The following is a 20,741-nucleotide window of genomic DNA, read 5'->3' as shown; positions in this document are numbered from 1 at the left end:
TAGTAGAGCAAGAATACTCCAGGAGTACTTTAAGTGGAAGGCCATTGGGGCCTATACATGTAGCTCTAGCTGTATGAAACACGTTTGATAAATGAATAGAGTTTCCATTTGTCTTCTATATACCTGGTCTTTCCTTTCTTAAATTCCGATGAAGTCTGTTTAATTGAGCTTACTGGTGACAATACTGAAACGTGAACCAGCGAGACTGAGAATTTTGGTTTGAGAGCAGTCCTGATAGTAATATAGTAGAGTTAGATTGTGTGTGTGTGTGTGTGTGTGTGTGTGGAAAATACAGAGTGAGGGTGTGATGAAATGGAGTTACTGTTACCACTCCAAAGCAGACAATAATAACAGCATGTCCCCAAGTGTTTTATTCCTTTTATACCACAGGAATGTTACAACAATTAAACATTTTTATTGGCTAATGAAACACACATCATACTTTGTATCTTTTTTTTAAGCATTTTTTTAGGAAAGTGAGACTTTAAAGTAAATCTATGAGAGTTTTATCTCTTATTAACTGTGAGGAGATCTTCAGCTTTAACTTACAAAGAACACTCAGAGTTACACTGATGGAGTCCTGATGTCCGACTTCATTACTGCAGTTGCACTTGTACTCTCCACTGTCCTCAGATCTGATCTTGGAGATGTTGTAGGTATTTCCTTTTCCTACTGATGTCGTCCCCTTAAACCAGGTGTAGTTTTCCACAGGTGGGTTAGCATCACTGCTGCAGGTCAGAGTCACTGAACTGCCCTCCACTATTTCACCAGGGGAGCTGATGGACACTGAGATGTTCTTTGGAGGATCTAAAATGGGTAGGAAAGTGAAACTTGTTTCTATGATAGTTTTTTTAATCTTATTAACTGTGAGGAGATCTTCAGCTTTAACTTACACAGAACATTCAGAGTTACACTGATGGAGTCCTGATGTCCGACGTCATTACTGCATTTGCACTTGTACTCTCCACTGTCCTCAGAGCTGATCTTGGAGATGGTGTAGGTATTTCCTTGTCCTACTGATGTCGTCCCCTTAAACCAGGTGTAGTTCTCCACACGTGGGTTAGCATCACTGCTGCAGGTCAGAGTCACTGAACTTCCTTCCACTATTTCACCAGAGGAGCTCATCGACACTGAGATGTTCTTTGGAGGATCTAAAATAAGTAGGAAAGTGAAACTTTAAAGTAAATCTATGAGAGTTTTATCTCTTATTAACTGTGAGGAGATCTTCAGCTTTGACTTACACAGAACATTCAGAGTTACACTGATGGAGTCCTGATGTCCGACTTCATTACTGCACTTGCACTTGTACTCTCCACTGTCCTCAGATCTGATCTTGGAGATGTTGTAGGTCTTTCCTTTTCCTACTGATGTTGTCCCCTTAAACCAGGTGTAGTTCTCCACAGGTGGGTTAGCATCACTGCTGCAGGTCAGAGTCACTGAACTGCCCTCCACTATTTCACCAGAGGAGCTGATGGACACTGAGACGTTCTTTGGAGGATCTAGAGAGTTCCATGATGAGAATGATGAAAGCAGTTCAAGGCCATAAGCAGTGTAAATTTTTCTTTCATCAGTTCTTGAATATAATTTTCAGCTCATCTCAGTGCTTTTATTTAACATTATGTCTGGCTCCTAATGAATATAAAACCCACTTCACTGCACAATAGAGTCATAAATCTGAGAATCTTTTTATACTGTAATAATTCTGGGACACCTTCTTGTTATCATGCCTGTGTGTGCTCGTATTTTCCCTTCACATGGTCAGCATCCAATTCTGTATAGATTTATTATTCCTAAATGCTTAAAGTTATTAGCACCTGTGTGTGTGTGTGTCTGTGTGTGTGTGTGTGAGTGTGTGTGTGTGTGTGTGTGTGTGTTTCTTTTTTAATTATATGCTAATATAATAAACATTTTTATGTCCTACAATGAGAGTGAAGGCACTTCAAGGTCATTACATTTTCAGTACATTTTCCTTAATTTCTGTAAATATGAAGTGATTTATGATCTATTGAGTTATAAAATATATAAGAAGGTAAATAAAGCTCACATCTGACTCTGAGGGTTTGAGCAGGAGAGGGGAGATGTTCATATCCTCTTACAGCACAGCTATAACTGCCTGCATCCTCACTGCTGACCGGCTGCAGGTGGAGTTCATTGCTCTTGGGGGTGTTTGTGGTTAAATCACGTCTGTTTTTGTACCAGATGAATGTTGGATCAGTCAGACTGCAGGTGGTTTTACAGATCAGAACGACTGATTGTCCCTCTGTCACTTCTGCAGGAGCGATCACCTGAAGATCTTACACACCGAGAGAAACATTCAATCAGGAAAGCTGTCCTGAAGACAGTAAAGTGTCTACTTTTAAACTCTGCTCTCTCAAAGTGTTTTTCTATCTAATGATAATCATTTCAGTTTTATATTCAGTGTTAATAACCTTCTCAACTCAGGAGACTAGTCGTTTTTACCACAAGCACCTATTGTTCAATTTAATTTATAAAGAACATGTTAGAGATCTTCATTAATCCGGTACAAAACTCTGACTCTCCTGTATCTAAAGAGAGATTATGTTCAGAGTGATAGATGTAGAAAATAAGATGATTTTATTTACCTGTAACAGTGAGTCTAACTCCAGGTTCACCCTGGTATCTCTCTTTTTCTACATTTGTTGTGATTCTGAAGCAGTACCTGTGTTCATCTGATTTCTTCACGTCACTCAGTCTGAGGGAGAAGTGTTTCTGTTCATCTCCTAAATACTCCACTCTGTCTGAGTAACCTGATTCATTACGCAGATCAGTCGGTTCTTTACCCTTAACTGGGTTTATTAACCAAAACCTGTTCTCCACTGTAAGACCTGTTGGGTGTGTGTACGTGACGTTCATAAACACTGTAGATCCATTTAAAGAACAGAGATTTAGTTTGCTGTATGTCACACTCCATTCATTCCCAAGAGCTCCTGAAACATGACACATGAAAGAGGTGATTAGAGGTCATTATCCTGAGCCCCATAAAACACTGAGTTATCTTACAGCTTCACTTCTCTCCTCTGGAACTCCGGGTTGGAGAAATAAAAACAATTCTTTACCGTCACGGGGTTCGGCTCGGTACAAGATGGAAAACCAGTACCGAGCACTGCCCGCTATTTAAATGCAGAGAAATGTGGAAATAATAATACATCTAGTGCATGGAGAACAATATATAAAATGATATAATCTAATGTAATATAATATAATGTAAGATAATATTTGTTCTAAACAACCGGACAGAAAATCCAGAGCGCTACTGGCCAAGACTCATTATATATTATTATATATTAAACACTGTTCATTGGTTCACCTGCAGATCAGCACCCTCTAGAGGCGAACCATCAACATTTCGTAACGTTTCGAAACAGTAATGACGTAATGAAGCCTCGTTTGCTGAAATCACGTGACTTGGATGGTTCGATATGCGTTCAGAACCAATGATTCGAAGCAGAAGATTCATCAAGGTTTCAAAGCTTCAGGAAGACCACTAATATTTAAATCGCTCTTTCACCGAGGATTCGAACCCTACCACTATCAGACCATGATTCGTACAATATCAGCTCAAGTGAGGAGCAGTGTTATATTATATTTATAATGTTGAAATTATAACAAAAATCTAAATATACTGGTGGTTCTACTTGTATTTTTGTCTCTGGGGTGTGTAGTCGTGATGATGTTAATGTGTGACTCACCTGAGATCATGAACAGAAAGACCAGATGAAGTGGAGAAGCCATTTTGAGGAACATCATTACTGGCAAGATTCTACAGAAACAAAATATATAAAATTTATTTATAATAAGTCACAACAACATACAATCTACTGAGCTGTTAAACCTCCTTTTCTTTAGAGAAATTATTATGTGATGAAATACAATTATCACAGCATCCATCACAAGTCTTTCATTATCTGAGGGATTATTTATTTTTATACCACAGCGCTGCTGAATTCTGGATTGTGATTGGTCAGAAGGTGTTGATTAATTTTCTATAACAGCGGCTCTGACAGTAGTGCAGCTGCACATCACAGGTTTATATTAATACACTCGTTCTAATACGTTATCGTTTCTATAGTAACAGCTCATTCACAGGGACTCGTACAGTGGACGCTCCTCATGAACAGATTAAGGAATGTGAGTAATTGTTGATACAGTGAAGTTTTCTGTAAGGAGATGTTTATTTAACGTTTATGGAAGGAGTCTCCAGTGTCAGCGCATTGTAACAGTTAGAGGTAAAGCTGTAAGTTTAAGTGTCCTGATATCTTCAGGACAGAGGAGTTTATACTTTACATTACACACAGCATTAAAAGTAACAATAAACAGATAAAAAGTATGACATCATTATTTAAGAAAAATATTAATTAATGGCAGATTGTTGTGGTATAAAAGGAATAAACAGCGGGGACGTGCTGTTATAAGAAAATAATTAACTTCAGGGGTTTAACAGTAACTCATATTAATTACATCAGTATTTCACACACACACACACACACACACACACACACACACACACACACACACACACACACACTGTTTCACTTCTTACAGTTAAATAAGTTCTGGGCTCCTGGTACACATGCAATCTGGTCCCAGGCACACATAACTAGTACACACTCGAGTCCTATGGCTCATCGGAGCAGCAGCAGTACACAAGTTTTGTCAGTCAGATCTGTATCATCGGTCTGTGCACGTCTGTCAGAGCATGTATTCATCCTCGCTCAGCAGCAGCAGCAGCATAGCAGATCTAGTCTACCAAGACTAAACCTACTTACACACTCCATTTCTATCAATAAAAGCTGAGAATCTCATTGAGAGAGTTGTCATGACTGAACTTTTTATAGAGGTTTTAATTATTCACAATAATCAAACATTCACAAGCCACAAATGAAAACCTGTACATGAAGTCACTGTTACCAAATCTACTCAGAGAAGCTAACACATGCTTAAAACATTGCTTCATTATTATGCAGTAATTTGCATATTCATAGAAGTGTCATTATTTGCATAGCAGAATCTGATACTTGAAAGAGAGATTTTCTGGAAAGATGTCTAAAGTTAAATAAAATACAAAAATCACACATATTTTACAAACCAGGATGTTTTAATACAGAAAGGTGCAGTGCTGTCAGTTAGGGTAAAAAATCGGGTAAAAACAGAATAATTATGTAGATTTATTATTGTGCATGAAGCTAAGTAAATATTTCAAATGTAAATAGAGCGTGCACTAGTGGGACAAACAGCAGTGATAACCGATTCTCTGTCTCGCTGGTTCATAAGTTTCAATATGTCACCAATAAACTCAATTAAACAGCAGAAGATTTCATCAGAAACTAAGAAAGGAAAGACCAGGTATATAGAAGACAAACTGAACTGAAACTCTAGCTGTATGAAACACATCGGATAAACAAATAGAGCTACATGTATTGGCCCCGATGGCCTTCCACACTCCATCACCACAGTACCACCAACAGCCGCAGCTACATAATCAGCCTTTCTCCTCTCTGCTCCTGGAGTACTCCTGCTCTACTAATGTCAGTGTTTTCCCTTTTCCCAACACACCTGATTCACCTCAGCAGATAATTAATAAAGCAGACCTGAGTGTGTTAAAGCAGGAAAATAATAGATAAGATAAAAGTACTATATAAGATAACATTACTCCTGTATGAGGACTCAGAAACATGACAATAGAGGTGGGTCACATGACCAAAACGTGAGTGTTGATATGATATATCCTTCAAGGTATTGTGGAGGGGAGGTATTTCTAAAACTCTGCAACTCACAGCTGGGGTTCCTCAGGGGTCAGTTCTGGGTCCACGGCTCTTTTCTATTAATAATAAATCTCTGGGGCCTGTGAGTAAGTTTCATGGCTTCTCGTATCATTGCTATGCTGTTGACACGCAGCTCTATTCGTCCTTCCAGCCTGAAGATCCATCTGTCACTACATGAATCTCTGCTTGCCTGTCTGAAATCTCAAACTGGATGAGGGAACACCACCTTAAGATCAGCTTGGCAAAATCTGAGCTTCTCTTCATCCCAGCCTGTCCCTCAATCAACCACAACCTCACCGTACAGCTCGGCTCAACCATACTCAAGCCAACCAGGATGGCCAGGAACCTTGGGGTGACTTTTGATGACAGCTTGACCTTTAGAGAGCACATTTCAACAATTACACGGTCCTGTAGGTTCATTCTGTATAACATCAAGAAAATCAGACCCTACCTCACCGAACAGGCCAGACAGATACTAGTCCAGGCTCTTGTCATATCAAAACTGGACTACTGCAACTCACTACTCTCGGGCCTCCCGGCCAGCTCCATCAAACCTCTTCCGATGATTCAGAATGCAGCAGCACGCGTCTTCACCCAGCCCAAAATAACCCATGTCACACCCCTCTTCATCTCCCTCCACTGGCTTCCTGTAGCCACCCGCATCAAATTCAAGGCCTTGATGCTCACCTACAAGAGCTTGTCTGGAACAGCACCCTCCTACCTCAACACTCTCCTGAATGCTTACGTTCCCTCACGCAATCTGCGATCGATCAACGACCGATGCTTAGTAGTAAATACTCAGCGTGGCTCAAGGTCCTTTTCCAGAACCTTCAAATTAACTGTGCCTCAGTAGTGGAATGAACTTCCAACCTCAATCCGGACCTCAGAATCTCTCACCATCTTCAAAAAACAGGTAAAGACCCACTTCTTCCATGAACACCTAACTAACCCCTAAAATGCCAACCCCACATTATCCTAAAAATAAATAAATAAATAAAACTACCCTAGCTCTTACACCTCTACTCTGCGCACTCTGCTTCTCTAGAACTCAATTATGAATCTTGTACAGTAGCACTACTTGTATTGTTCTCTGCCTGATATATCGCTTTGCTTGTATTTCCTCATTTCTAAGTCGCTTTGGATAAAAGCGTCTGCTAAATGAATAAATGTGAATCTTACTTTAAAAATAAGCATTTAACATTGAACATGAGGAGAAAAAAAAACATTTTTAATATTTGCCATTTTAAATTTTCAATATTTTTTTAATGTTCCGAGTTTGAAATTGTTATAAAAATACACAAAAAGCAACAATTATCTCAGATATAATTTATCATGAAATCAGTATTATACTGTATATCCATAATTCCCAGTACAGATAAACAATCGGTAAAAACTGCTAAATGTCACGTAGTTCCCAATTTAACACCACAAAGTACAACCGCACTGAAAAACCCAACACTGAGCGTCTCTATGTTCAGGAAATGTACATATAATGAGGAAATTTAGTAAATAAACAATATTAAAGTTTAATGTTTTCTTACGGTGCCTTCTCGACCCTCATGTCCAGCAACCAAACCACGACTAAATAAAAGCATGAGAGAAAGAGAGTGTGAGTAAGACGTGCTGACGATGTACTGTATGTGTGAACACACCCCTTCGTTTCCTTTATTGCTAAATTTATCCCTCCTTCTGTACTGGAGAAAAAAACACTGACAAAGAAAGATAAAAGATTTGCATTTTTAATGACTCTAAAAGAAAATACTCGACATGCTCCCTAAATATAATAAACCCTAAGAGACTAGCACTGAAGCAGAGAGTTTTCACCTCGAGTATGATAAAGTCATTTTTGTGTAATGTGTTGTGTGTTTGTGCATTTATTACCTCAGGTGTTTTACACAAAATAAAATTAATTAATACCAGACCTTTTATTATTATTTTTTATTAATTAAGCCTCAAAACTTTAGGCTTAATTACCATTTTCAAAAAGGTCTCAATGCACCAGCAAGACTGTGTTTGCACCAGAGTAAAAAGTGTGCATGCACTTTGTACTGGACATTTTAACACATCAGTCCAATGTGTGAACAAATTAACCTACTGCCTTTCCACGTCAGGAAGTGAAACAACACCCCAAACCACCAAACACATGCACTACAACGTTTTAAACTTTGTCTTAATTTGAAATAAGGTCTTATGGATATTTATCTAATTGCGTGGTATATTTGATCTTATTGTGAGACTTTCTATCCTCCCTAATGTGATACAACAAGCATGTGGTATTTTTATCGTCTGTATCTAAATTAAGAAGTAAGCCAATGCCCTTCATAAATGAACAGCCTAGCTCATTGCTTGAAAATGATCTAATGCTAATGCTAATCTTTATTACTGCTAATGCTTGCTAATGCTAACTCTAGCTGAAATGTACTCTAGTGGCCGCCGTACATCCTGGGAAAACACTGACATTAGTAGAGCAGGAATACTCCAGGAGTACTTTAAGTGGAAGGCCATTGGGGCCTATACATGTAGCTCTAGCTGTATGAAACACGTTTGATAAATGAATAGAGTTTCCATTTGTCTTCTATATACCTGGTCTTTCCTTTCTTAAATTCCGATGAAGTCTGTTTAATTGAGCTTATTGGTGACAATACTGAAACGTGAACCAGCGAGACTGAGAATTTTGGTTTGAGAGCAGTCCTGATATTAATATAGTAGAGTTAGATTGTGTGTGTGTGTGTGTGTGTGTGTGTGTGTGTGTGTGTGTGTGTGTGTGTGTGGAAAATACAGAGTGATGGTGTGATGAAATGAAGTTACTGTTACCACTCCAAAGCAGACAATAATAACAGCATGTCCCCAAGTGTTTTATTCCTTTTATACCACAGGAATGTTACAACAATTAAACATTTTTATTGCCTAATGAAACACACATCATACTTTGTATCTTTTTTTTTAAAGCATTTTTCTCTCCTGAATTTTAATGACAGCTAAAAATAAAAACAACTTGTCACCTTACTGAGAAAGCGCAAACTCCTCTGTCCTGAAGATGTCTGCAAAACTTATTTACAGCTTTACCTCTGACTGTTACAATGTGCTGACACTGAAGACTCCTTCAAAAAGTGTTAAATAAACGTATCCTTAAAGAAAACCACCAAATCAATGATTGCACATGTTTCTAATCTGTTCATGTCGAGCGTCCACTGTACAAGTCCCTGTGAATGAGCTGTTACTATAGAAACGATAACGTATTAGAACAAGGGTATTAATATAAACCTGTGATGTGCAGCTGCACTACTGTCAGAGCCGCTGTTATAGAAAATTCACCAACAGAATTTAGCAGCGCTTTGGTAAAGATTTCATGCTCTCCTGCCTCAGGATAATCTTTATGCCAATGTAGCAGTGACTAATTCAATCAACACTGTATCTAGCTTCTGCCTCTGAGGATGAGGAGGTTCAGTACTCTAGTGTCAGATTCACTCGCAGCGGTGCTGACTACAGGTTAGAGGAGCAGGTCTGTTTCCTCCACTCTAACAGAGCTGGAAATGATCTTCTGCTGGATCTTACTGTGATCATTTACTCTCTTTCTGTAGGCCTTCCAATGATGAGGATCCCACTGCGATCTACAGCAGAGTGAAATAAACAACATTCACCCATTTATTCAACATCACCACAACTTCCACCTGGTTATAGCGGAATGCTTCTAGAAACTCTCCAGATAGACATCATCACATGATTTAACTTTGATTTGAATCAATTTTCAAAATAAAGAAGAAGCAGGTTTTAGACTGTGTGATTTTTAGAGGGTCTTTTAAAATTATTATTTGTCAGACTTTACAAGCATATTAGTGTAAATAATTATCAGAACTAATCTTTTATCTGTCATTCACAGGTCGGATAAATAAATAGGACTCTTTTTTATAAACTCCAGATCCTAACTTAATCCAGTTTAAAGACCAATAAAATTCCAGAGAGGATCTTTAATCCAAATACATTCCTTCTAAAGCATCAGATTGCAGACTGAAGATCAGAGCTGTAAAATCAGCCCTCTCTGGACATCATGTGTAACTGCGTTTTAAACATCTCAACTGTTCATGTGCAAAGACGAATTTATTCCTGGAGCACAACAGCAGTGTAACACACATGATTCAGATCTGTAATTACTTACTCAAACCTTCATTTAAGTGTGATCGAGCCGCTGTAACATGGAGATTCTCTCTATGACTGAGCACTATAAACATGCAGCAGATCACACAGAGATTATTTATGTTTATTGCTTATTAACGTTTATTTTACTTTGTAAAATTAGTAGGAGGAGCAGCAGGAGAATTTTTACTCTACTCAGAGTAGATTATTTTGGGAAGTAACAGTACTGTTATGATATTTGACTTGAACAGCGACATGAACAGTTCACATAAAAAGTGGAATAATATGTTTTATCTTTTTATTTGGAGTGAGACAAAATAAAACAAGGATGTATATGAACAGCTTTGAATAGTTAAAGTGGCTCTACTGCGATATATACAAGAGCTTTATCCTGGTCAGAGTCACAGTGAATCAGGAGTCTATTCCAGGATCACTGGCTGACAATCAGGACCTCATGCTGTGTTTGAATAAAGCTCATACCTCACAAAAAACAAAAAAAAAACAAACAAAAAAAAAAAAACAAACAAAAAAAACCCCTAAGAAAACGGCCCCTCAACTCAGAATTCTTACTCAGAAAGTCAGGAAGGTCTCCTCAACCCCGAGTTCAGTACATGACATCAGACCAACATGGCCGCTCACACCGTCAACAGTAAATAAAACATCACTTCACTACTTTAAATGAGTTTATAGCAGTAATTACTTTAGATCAATCAGCACTGACACATTAGCTGCTTAAATCTATAACACTGACCTACAGCGTACAGTTCTGAGAAAGTTAATACATCATAATTAGTTTTATTTCTCACTAAATACACATTCTCTGCTAAATATATTTCCATTCTGGACTTCAGTTGAGCTTCAATCCCTTAATTCAGTTACAATATTCACAATAAAGAAGCGATAACTAATGAGTGAAAACTCTACAGCTGACTGGAACAGTCCTAACCTGCTGGCAGGAGAAAAAGTACTTCACACACTGCTATAAAATGATTAAAGCTGCTTTAAATGGCTGTAAGATGCTGATGTCGCTGGTGTAAAGGAGCGATTCAGTTCCTCCACTTCAGTGAGGAGCTCTCTCTATTCATCAGCTGTTTCAGGACTCATTTCATTCATCATGTTCCTCAAAGAAACAGAAACAACACACAGAAACATCAGAATTGTGTGTTAAAGCAGAACACATAACTAACATTTATGTACATCAGTCATCATCACACACTCTCTGATTTACGTTTATTAACATTACTGATTAGGAAATAAATCTAAAATTGCTGTTGGAGTTACAGCTGTGTATTGTAGCTCTCACATCTTCAGAGTAAAAGAATAATATTATCACATTACTCGAATCTAATGGTGGTTTGGGGTTTAAAAGATAAAACTCACTGCTCTTTAGTCAGAGGAAGTGGGCGTGTCAGCAGGAGGACTGGGATGAGAAAACTGTGTAAAAAGAAAGAGGCCACGCCTTGTTGAATTTGACCAATCAGGTGTGTGACTCCAAAGAAAAATCAAAAAGTGAAAACAGCTCTCACTGCATAAATCTGGATTTAATAGAACACAGATTTCCAACAATAAAATACATCATCATTCGGTTAGACCATCATCATCAAACATACTACAAGGAACTGTGTTTTTCAGTAAACACTTACTGCAAGTGTGTGATACACATCATCAGATGTCCGGCCCGCGAGGTCGAGAGCTGCGTACGTGTCGTCTTTAGCGCTCGGCCCGACGTTCTGCGGAGAGGAGGGTGGAGAACGTGAGCAGGTTCTGCTGAAGATCTTTACAGTGAGAGTTTATTATGAACAAAGCAGCCGCCTGATGGACATTTCTGTAATAACTCACCTGAGAGTCACCTTCATCTGCCTTTTTCTTCTGTCTCCTGCTTCTGCTCACACAAAGTCAAATATTTATCCATCGTGAGCTTCTTCAGAGGAATTAGTGATGGATTTATCAGCACAAAGAAATACAAATTCTAGTATTTTCTTACCTTATAAACAGGAAGGTGATGACGAGACAAACACACACAAACACAACAGCCCCAACACCTGCGTACACACCTAAGCTCTGAACCCCTGTGTGGACGATGATGTGATAATGAATCAGTGTTAAATATTTATCAGTGTGATTCTGATTTATAGATTTACATCATCGCTCTTACTGTTTAAAGTGACGGACACTGCAGCTGATCTCTCAGAGCCGTGTTTATTCTGAGCCTTGCAGTAGTACTGTCCACTCTGTAGTGCTCCGTAACTCTGTCCAGATCCTACAGGTGACGATTCATTCACCCTAAACCAGGTGTAGTTCTTCACAGGTGGGTTAGCATCACTGCTGCAGGTCAGAGTCACTGAACTGCCTTCCACTATTTCACCAGAGGAGTTGATGGACACTGAGACGTTCTTTGGTGGATCTAAAATGGGTAGGAAAGTGAAACTTGTTTCTATGATAGTTTTTTTTTGTTCTTTGGAGGATCTACAATAAGTAGGAAAGTGAGACTTTAAAGTAAATCTATGAGAGTTTCATCTCTTATAGGCTGTGCGGAGATCTTCAGCTTTAACTTACACAGAACATTCAGAGTTACACTGATGGAGTCCTGATGTCCGACTTCATTACTGCACTTGCACTTGTACTGTCCACTGTCCTCAGATCTGATCTTGGAGATGTTGTAGGTATTTCCTTTTCCTACTGATGTCGTCCCCTTAAACCAGGTGTAGTTCTCCACAGGTGGGTTAGCATCACTGCTGCAGGTCAGAGTCACTGAACTGCCCTCCACTATTTCACCAGGGGAGCTGATGGACACTGAGATGTTCTTTGGAGGATCTAGAGAGTTCCATGATGAGAATGATGAAAGCAGTTCAAGGCCATAAGCAGTGTAAATTTTTCTTTCATCAGTTCTTGAATATAATTTTCAGCTCATCTCAGTGCTTTTATTTAACATTATGTCTGGCCTCTAATGAATATAAAACCCACTTCACTGCACAATAGAGTCATAAATCTGAGAATCTTTTTAGACTGTAATAATTCTGGAACACCTTCTTGTTATCATGCCTGTATGTGCTCGCATTTTCCCTTCACATGGTCAACATCCAATTCTGTATAGATTTATTATCCCTAAATGCTTAAAGTTATTAGCACCTGTGTGTGTGTGTGTGTGTGTGTGTTTCTTTTTTAATTATATGCTAATATAATAAACATTTTTATGTCCTACAATGAGAGTGAAGGCACTTCAAGGTCATTACGTTTTCAGTACATTTTACTTCATTTCTGTAAACATGAAGTGATGTATGATCTACTGAGTTATAAAATATATAAGAAGGTAAATAAAGCTCACATCTGACTCTGAGGGTTTGATCAGGAGAGGGGAGATGTTCATATCCTCTTACAGCACAGCTATAACTGCCTGCATCCTCACTGCTGACCGGCTGCAGGTGGAGTTCATTGCTCTTGGGGGTGTTTGTGGTTAAATCACGTCTGTTTTTGTACCAGATGAATGTTGGATCAGTCAGACTGCAGGTGGTTTTACAGATCAGAACGACTGATTGTCCCTCTGTCACTTCTGCAGGAGCGATCACCTGAAGATCTTACACACCGAGAGAAACATTCAATCAGGAAAGCTGTCCTGAAGACAGTAAAGTGTCTACTTTTATACTCTGCTCCCTCAAAGTGTTTTTCTATCTAATGATAATCATTTCAGTTTTATATTCAGTGTTAGTAACCTTTTCAACTCTGGAGACTAGTCGTTTTTTTCTCCCAAGCACCCGTTGTTCAAGTCAATTTTGTAAGAATGCTTATGTTTCCCGTTTGGTTATTTTTTGGCAATCAAATAAAAACATATTAGGAACGTTCTCTCTAGGTTCTTTTTTTTTTCGTAACCAAAAACGAACCGTCCCAGAACATTGCAGGGAGATTTTTTTTGTGTTCTCTAAAGGTCATTTCAGGTCAATTTAGAGAATTTCCATTTGCTTCAAGCACTTGCAAATCCAGGCTTGGGGACAGAGGGGTACTGGCCAGCCCTAGCTGAACAATGAGAGAAACATTAAATCTGCTTCAGTGAACAATCTACACCTTTAACTCTTCCCAACCAGGTACAGGTACAGATGAAGCCCCTCACCATTGGGCATTCCTTTGTCTCTCCGAGTACCATTTGCATGCATTTACATACCTTCCTCAATAACAGCTCATATTCCTATGACTTCCTGAAAACCATATGCGGAGTTGTTCCTGTCTTACATTGCTATTGCTCTTGTTTTAAGCAAATATGCTCTTCCGCCTAGCCAATCAGTAGTTAAACCATTGTCTCTATTGTGTAACTCTTGGAAAAACTTGGTGCGGGAAGTGTGTAGCATATCGAGGGCTCTGTCTTTTTGTGTACTATCTTTTTCTCTTTGCCTAACATAGCAACCATCTCTTCACAAATCCTAACAGTTTATCTACTGTCAAATCGTAACAATAAATAAACCTGAACAGTTGTTAAATAAATAAATAACATTCAGACTCTGACTTACTAAATCTGTGTGTGTGTGTGTGTGTGTGTGTGTGTGTGTGTGTGTGTGTGTGTGTGTGTGATAATAATAGTAAATGGTCAATTTTGTGTTGGAATATGAGATTTGGAGTTTTACTAACTACGGAAAAGTCTTGGAAAATAAAATAATTTCACACAATTAACGTCATTTATTAATACAACCAAATGGTAGGTATTCGATTGTAAGAATAAATACAAATAATAATAAAAAACCTGAATTCAGTAAGTAGCAATAAAAAAAGTTTCTCTTGATAAATTATCGTCTTATAGAAATTTAAACTGACTTGAAATTCTCACAGTAAAGTTTTACACTAACATGTGTACTCTGATCCTCCTCCACATTGTGGTTTGAAGTTTTCAGCACATCATATAACTTTTTACTGATATTATACTCAATTTATAATTATGCATACATTTTTATACAGCATTTTTTAATCGCATTAATATAGTATGTGTATACTGTATACTGTATGCGACATATAAAAAAAAGTGGTGGCTCAATGCATAAGGCTCTGGGTTACTGATCCATAGGTTGGGGGTTCAAGTCCCAACAACACCAAGCTGTCCCTGTTGGGCCTTTGAGCAAGGCCCTTAACCCTCTCTGCTCCAGGGGCACCATATCATTGCTGACCCTCTGCTTTTACCCCAACTTCCTAACAAGCTGGGATATGCGCAGAAAAGAAGTCCACTGTGCTGTAATGTATATGTGACAAATAAAGGCTGCTGCTTCTTCCTCAAAATATATGTGATAGGTGTAGAAAATAAGATGATTTTATTTACCTGTAACAGTGAGTATGACTCCAGGATGACCCAGCCATCTTTCTTTTTCTTCATTTGCTATGATTCTGACAAAGTACTTGAGTTCATCTGATTTCTTCACGTCACTCAGTCTGAGGGAGAAGTGTTTCTGTTCATCTCCTGAATACTCCACTCTGTCTGAGTAACCTGATTCATTACGCAGATCAGTCGGTTCTATCCAGTCAATTGGGTTTATTACCCAAAACCTGTTCGTCACTGTAAGACCTGTTGGGTGTGTGTACGTGACGTTCATAAACACTGTAGATCCATTTAAAGCACAGAGATTTAGTTTGCTGTATGTCACACTCCATTTATTCCCAAGAGCCCCTGAAACATGACACATGAAAGAGGTGATTAGAGGTCATTATCCTGAGCCCCATAAAACACTGAGTTATCTCACAGCTTCACTTCTCTCCTCTGGACCTCCGGGTTGCAGAAATAAAAACAATTCTTTACCACTGGAAGAAAACTGTGTGCAGGATCTGGACACAGTGGTGTGTTCTGAACTCAGGACTCCTAATGTGGAATTAAAATTTAACAGCATCCACTACTATTCAGTGTTCACTTACATCTGTTTTACACTTCTTTATATCCGGTGTCACTGATTCTCATACACACACACACACACACACACACACACACACACACACACACACACACACACACACACACACACACACACACACAGACATATATCTGTATTCAGACCTCACATTTAACTACAGACTTAAACACTATTCAGTTTATGTGAGAGTTATTATTATTATGTGATAATAATAATGTGAGAGTTATTATGTGAGAGTTATGAACGGAGGCGGAGTTTTTCAGAAATAGATGCGAGTCTTAGTTAATCTTAGTTATTCTGACCTTGAACTTAAGTCCATTTTACTCACACAATATCAGCTCAAGTGAGGAGCAGTGTTATATTATATTTATAATGTTGAAATTATAACAAAAATCTAAATATACTGGTGGTTCTACTTGTATTTATTGTCTCTGGGGTGTGTAGTCGTGATGATGTTAATGTGTGACTCACCTGAGATCATGAACAGAAAGACCAGATGAAGTGGAGAAGCCATTTTGAGGAACATCATTACTGGAAAGATTCTATAGAAACAAAATATATACAATTTATTTATAATAAGTCACAACAACAACATACAATCTACTGAGCTGTTAAAACCCCTTTTATGTGATGACATACAATTATCACAGCATCCATCAGAAGTCTTTCATTATCTGAGGGATTATTTCTTTTTTATACCACAGCGCTGCTGAATTCTGGATTGTGATTGGTCAGAAGGTTTCGATTAATTTTCTATAACAGCGGCTCTGACAGTAGTGCAGCTGCACATCACAGGTTTATATTAATACACTTCATTGTCACCTACAGTGTTTCCATTGACAGAGTAAAAATAACCAAAATATTTGGCCATATTTTGTCTGAGGTCAGTTACTTGATATTAATTTCTCATTAATAGTCACACTAGCAGTCGTGCTGTTTATCTGTGGCCTCGTGCCTGCGGCTGAATCACAGCCGATATTCAGTAGAGCAGCATTCTTGCTCATATTGCTTAGTTAACTTTAAAAATAAGCATTTATCATTGAAAATACGGAAACATAAAAAATATTTATAGGAAAAATTGCGATCTTTTGCCATTTTAAATATTCAAGAAGAGTTTAAAATTAGTATAAAAATACACAAAAAGCCACAATTATCACAGCGTACAGCTAATGCAACATGGAGTTCCTTCATATAAGCAATAAGTAAAAGCTGCTAAATGTCACGTAGTTCCTAATTTAACGCCATAAAGTACAACCGCACTGAAAAGCCCAAAACTGAGCCTCTCTATGTTCAGGAAATGTACATATAATGAGGAAATTTAGTAAGTAAAAAATATTAAACTTGCATGTTTTCTTACTGTGCTTTCTCGACCCTCATGTCCAGCAACCAAACAACAATTAAATAAAAGAACGAGAGGAAGAGTGTGGTTAAAATGTGCTGACAACGTTCTTTGTGTGAACACATTTTGTTTCCTCTTTATTGCTATATTTATCCCTGCTTCTGAATTTTTGTGAAAAAAAGACAAATAAATATAAAAGATTCACATTTTTAATTCATCTAAAAGAAAATACTCAACATGCTCCCTAAATATAATAAACCCTAAGAGACTAGCACTGAAGCAGAGAGTTGTGTGATAAAGTCATTTTTGTGTAATGTGTTGCGTGCTTGTGCATTTATTACCTCAGATGTTTTACACAAAAGAAAATTAACTACACCAAACATTGAATGAGCCTAAATACTTTACTAATATTTACCAACATATGTAAATGCAAGATTGTGTTTGCACCAGAGTAAAAACTGGTTGCATGCATTGTGTATAGGACATTTTAACACGACACGCCAATGTGTGAACAAATGTAAACCCACTGCCTTTCCAACTCAGGAAGTGAAACAACACCCTAAATAACCAAAAACATGCACCACAGTTTAAAATGTTCTATCTTCCAGACATTTTATATACCACTTATCCTACAGGGTAATGGGGAACCCATCCCAGGGAGCATCAGAAACAAGGTGAAATACATCCTGGACAAGGTGCCAATCCATCGCAGGTTACAATCATACGGACACTTTGGAGATGCCAATCAGCCTATCATGCAGGTCTTTGGACTGAGGGAAACCAGAGTACCAGGAGGAAATCACCGCAGCACAGGGAGAACATGCAAACTCTGCACACACAGGGCGGCAGCAGCAGGAATTGAACCCTCAGCCCTGGAGGTGTGAGGCAAACATGCTAACCACTAAGCCATTATGTGCCCTGTGTCCTATCTTAATTTAAAATAAATAATTTAGAAGGTATTATGGTTATTTATGTAATTATGTGGTATATTAATGTGATACAACAAACATTAGGTATTTTTATCATATATATCTAAATTACAAAGTAAGCCAATGCCCTTCATAAATAAAAAGACTAGCTCACTGCTTGGAAATGATCTCAAGAATGGTGTCAGCTCAGGTAGTAAAAAAAATAATGATTCAAATGTTGAACCCAACTAGTTAACCTTTAGAGTGGTGACTAATGCAGCTTTAACAGGAAGTGTCAGTGTTGAATTGTCCTATAGTGCAGTACTGCTACTCTGCCACACGGGGCAGTCATGAGCAGTTACTCTTCTAATCACTAATCAGATTTCAATCCTGTTTTTAATGCTTCCTTCATCACTCAGAAGTGTGTGTCACCTACATCACACGGGTGTGAGTGTGTAGTGTGGAGAAGATTATTCAAGATAAACACTCGACACTGAAAGCACCAACACTGCAGTTACAGAGAAGATTTTATCTAGAAATAAGCATGAGTGAAGATAATGCAATTAAATATTGAATATTATACTATAATACTGAATATAATACTGTAATACTGAATATAATACTGTAATACTGAATATTATACTGTAATACTGAATGTCACATCAGTAGAAGTTAATGATGATTTTATAGGAATAAAGCTCACAATTCATAACAAAACAGATTTTTATTTAATGTTAATGAATGTATTAGAAAATGAAAGTTTATATTTGCATAAGCAGAACTCAGAATAAATGTGTAACTCAGATCTTTCCACATGACTGAGTGAAATGAACTCAACAGCTCCTCCTTCAGACCAAAGGAGTCACAGCAGGAGATGGTCATAGAAACACATGAACATGAACCCAGTGTTAGCAGAGGGTATGCATTGAGGTCACTTTCCTGCCAGAACACTCCCCCCTCGGCCAGACTGAGTGACAAAACATCCAGTAAAATGGCTGATTTTAATAGGGGACGCTGCGAAATCGCTAGAATAACTAATGATTATCAACTTAAATTATAGGCAATTGGACTCAACAGTGACCCTTACAACTTGCCCAAGAACCTATGGTTCTTGCACATTGGCATGTGGCCAGAAATCGGTTTTCCCGACATTCATATGTGCCTGATATCGACCCCGGGGAAATACACTAAGCAAAGCCTGAAGGCATACGACAGCCTTGATGCTTGGTCCTACTTCAAGGAGGGATATGTTGGAGAAATTAAAGTTACAAGAACACCAGTCAACATTCTGGTTGTATGTGGACAGGTATGTACAAATATTTTTATTTTATTATATAATTTTATCTGATAAAGCGTAAGGTAACTAGTCCTAGTTTGTTTGTAACTAACACTGCTTCCACTTACTAACGTTATGTATTTGTGAAGGTAAAACAGTCAGAGAATGAATGAGCCCCCATTATTCATCAATGGAAGTTGAAGTTGGCAGTGTTTAAAAAGAAATATGTAGCAAATTATTCATTGTTATAAAACATGAATACCACATGCCAAAAGAACTTACACTTTCACCGCTAGACTTAGTTAAAAAGGACTGAATGTTTTTTTGGCACTCTGTAAAAAGACAGCTCTGAATTCTTGTTGAATCTGTTAACAGCTGTGCTTTTGAGGAATTCACGCTGTACACTAATGCTGCTGCTCAGTCTTTTTGCCACTCAGTGGGCGTGACCGCGGTGAGTTCCGGTTACTATGACGTCACGTGCATACCCTCTATATCTTAATTAACTTGAAGAATAACTATTTATCATTGAAAATAAGGAAACAAAAAAACATTCTGGAAACAATTGCAACATTTAGCCATTTTAAATATTCAGAACAAACATTCTGACGTTCCAAGTTTGAAATTGTTATAAAAAATACTTGAAAAGCCACAATTATCTCAGATACAATTCATCATGAAATCAGTATTATACTGTATATCCATAATTCCCAGTACAGATAAGCAATCAGTAAAAACTGCTAAATGTCCCGTAGTTCCCAATTTAACACCACAAAGTACAACCGCACTGAAAAACCCAACACTGAGCGTCTCTATGTTCCGGAAATGTACATATAATGAGGAAATTTAGTAAATAAACAATATTAAAGTTTAATGTTATCTTACTGTGCCTTCTCGACCCTCATGTCCATCAACCAAACTACGACTAAATAAAAGAGCGAGAGAGAAAGAGAGTGTGAGTAAGACGTGCTGACGATGTACTGTATGTGTGAACACACCCCTTCATTTCCTTTATTGCTAAATTTGTCCCTCCTTCTGAACTGGAGAAAAAACCTCAGACAAAGAAAGATAAAAGATTTGCATTTTTAATGAATCTAAAAGAAAATACTCGACATGCTCCCTAAATATAATAAACCCTAAGAGACTAGCACTGAAGCAGAGAGTTTTCACCTCGAGTATGATAAAGTCATTTTTGTGTAATGTGTTGCGTGTTTGTGCATTTATTACCTCAGATGCTTTATACAAAAACAAATTAATTATACCAGACTTTTTATAATTAATTAAGTATAAATACTTTACTAATATTTTCAAACATGTGTTAATGTATCATCAAGACTGTTTGCACCAGAGCAAAAAGTGTGCATGCACTGTGTACAGGACATTTTAACACATCAGTCCAATGTGTGAACAAATGAAGCCATTGTC

General features: G+C 37.9%; 2 protein-coding genes across 2 annotated transcripts; both read right to left on the bottom strand.

The window, feature by feature from the left end:
• Positions 1–484: 484 nt before the first annotated feature.
• On the bottom strand, positions 485–7,366 carry LOC128629173 (B-cell receptor CD22-like). The gene is made up of 7 exons (XM_053675951.1): positions 7,325–7,366; positions 3,711–3,781; positions 2,604–2,948; positions 2,045–2,293; positions 1,242–1,499; positions 894–1,151; positions 485–807 (listed from the first exon to the last, which is right to left on the bottom strand). The coding sequence occupies exons 1-7, from the start codon at positions 7,342–7,344 to the stop codon at positions 485–487; spliced, it is 1,524 nt and encodes a 507-aa protein (XP_053531926.1). The 5' UTR covers positions 7,345–7,366.
• Positions 7,367–8,714: 1,348 nt separating this feature from the next.
• LOC128628754 (B-cell receptor CD22) lies at positions 8,715–17,205 on the bottom strand. The gene is made up of 11 exons (XM_053675955.1): positions 17,154–17,205; positions 16,268–16,338; positions 15,214–15,558; positions 13,243–13,491; positions 12,474–12,731; positions 12,073–12,321; positions 11,902–11,986; positions 11,757–11,799; positions 11,561–11,647; positions 11,298–11,351; positions 8,715–11,037 (listed from the first exon to the last, which is right to left on the bottom strand). Exons 1-10 carry the CDS (start codon positions 17,171–17,173, stop codon positions 11,304–11,306), a joined length of 1,455 nt encoding a protein of 484 aa, XP_053531930.1. The 5' UTR covers positions 17,174–17,205; the 3' UTR covers positions 8,715–11,037; positions 11,298–11,303.
• Between the last annotated feature and the right edge of the window lie 3,536 nt (positions 17,206–20,741).

This window comes from Ictalurus punctatus, chromosome 26, assembly GCF_001660625.3.
Source record: "Ictalurus punctatus breed USDA103 chromosome 26, Coco_2.0, whole genome shotgun sequence".
Classification (NCBI taxonomy): domain Eukaryota; kingdom Metazoa; phylum Chordata; class Actinopteri; order Siluriformes; family Ictaluridae; genus Ictalurus; species Ictalurus punctatus.
This window is presented reverse-complemented; position numbering and strand designations above follow the sequence as displayed.

What these genes read in the sequence shown, in the direction of transcription:
- LOC128629173 (XM_053675951.1), bottom strand. Translation starts at nt 7,344, where the DNA reads ATGAGGGTCGAGAAGGCACC. An exon ending in TGTAACTCTGAATGTTCTGT is followed by an intron (nt 1,152 to 1,241) that starts GTAAGTCAAAGC and finishes TACTTATTTTAG; the next exon opens with ATCCTCCAAAGAACATCTCA. An exon ending in TGTAACTCTGAATGTTCTGT is followed by an intron (nt 808 to 893) that starts GTAAGTTAAAGC and finishes TACCCATTTTAG; the next exon opens with ATCCTCCAAAGAACATCTCA.
- LOC128628754 (XM_053675955.1), bottom strand. Translation starts at nt 17,173, where the DNA reads ATGAGGGTCGAGAAAGCACA. An exon ending in TGTAACTCTGAATGTTCTGT is followed by an intron (nt 12,322 to 12,473) that starts GTAAGTTAAAGC and finishes TACCCATTTTAG; the next exon opens with ATCCACCAAAGAACGTCTCA. An exon ending in CAGATGAAGGTGACTCTCAG is followed by an intron (nt 11,648 to 11,756) that starts GTGAGTTATTAC and finishes TCCTCTCCGCAG; the next exon opens with AACGTCGGGCCGAGCGCTAA.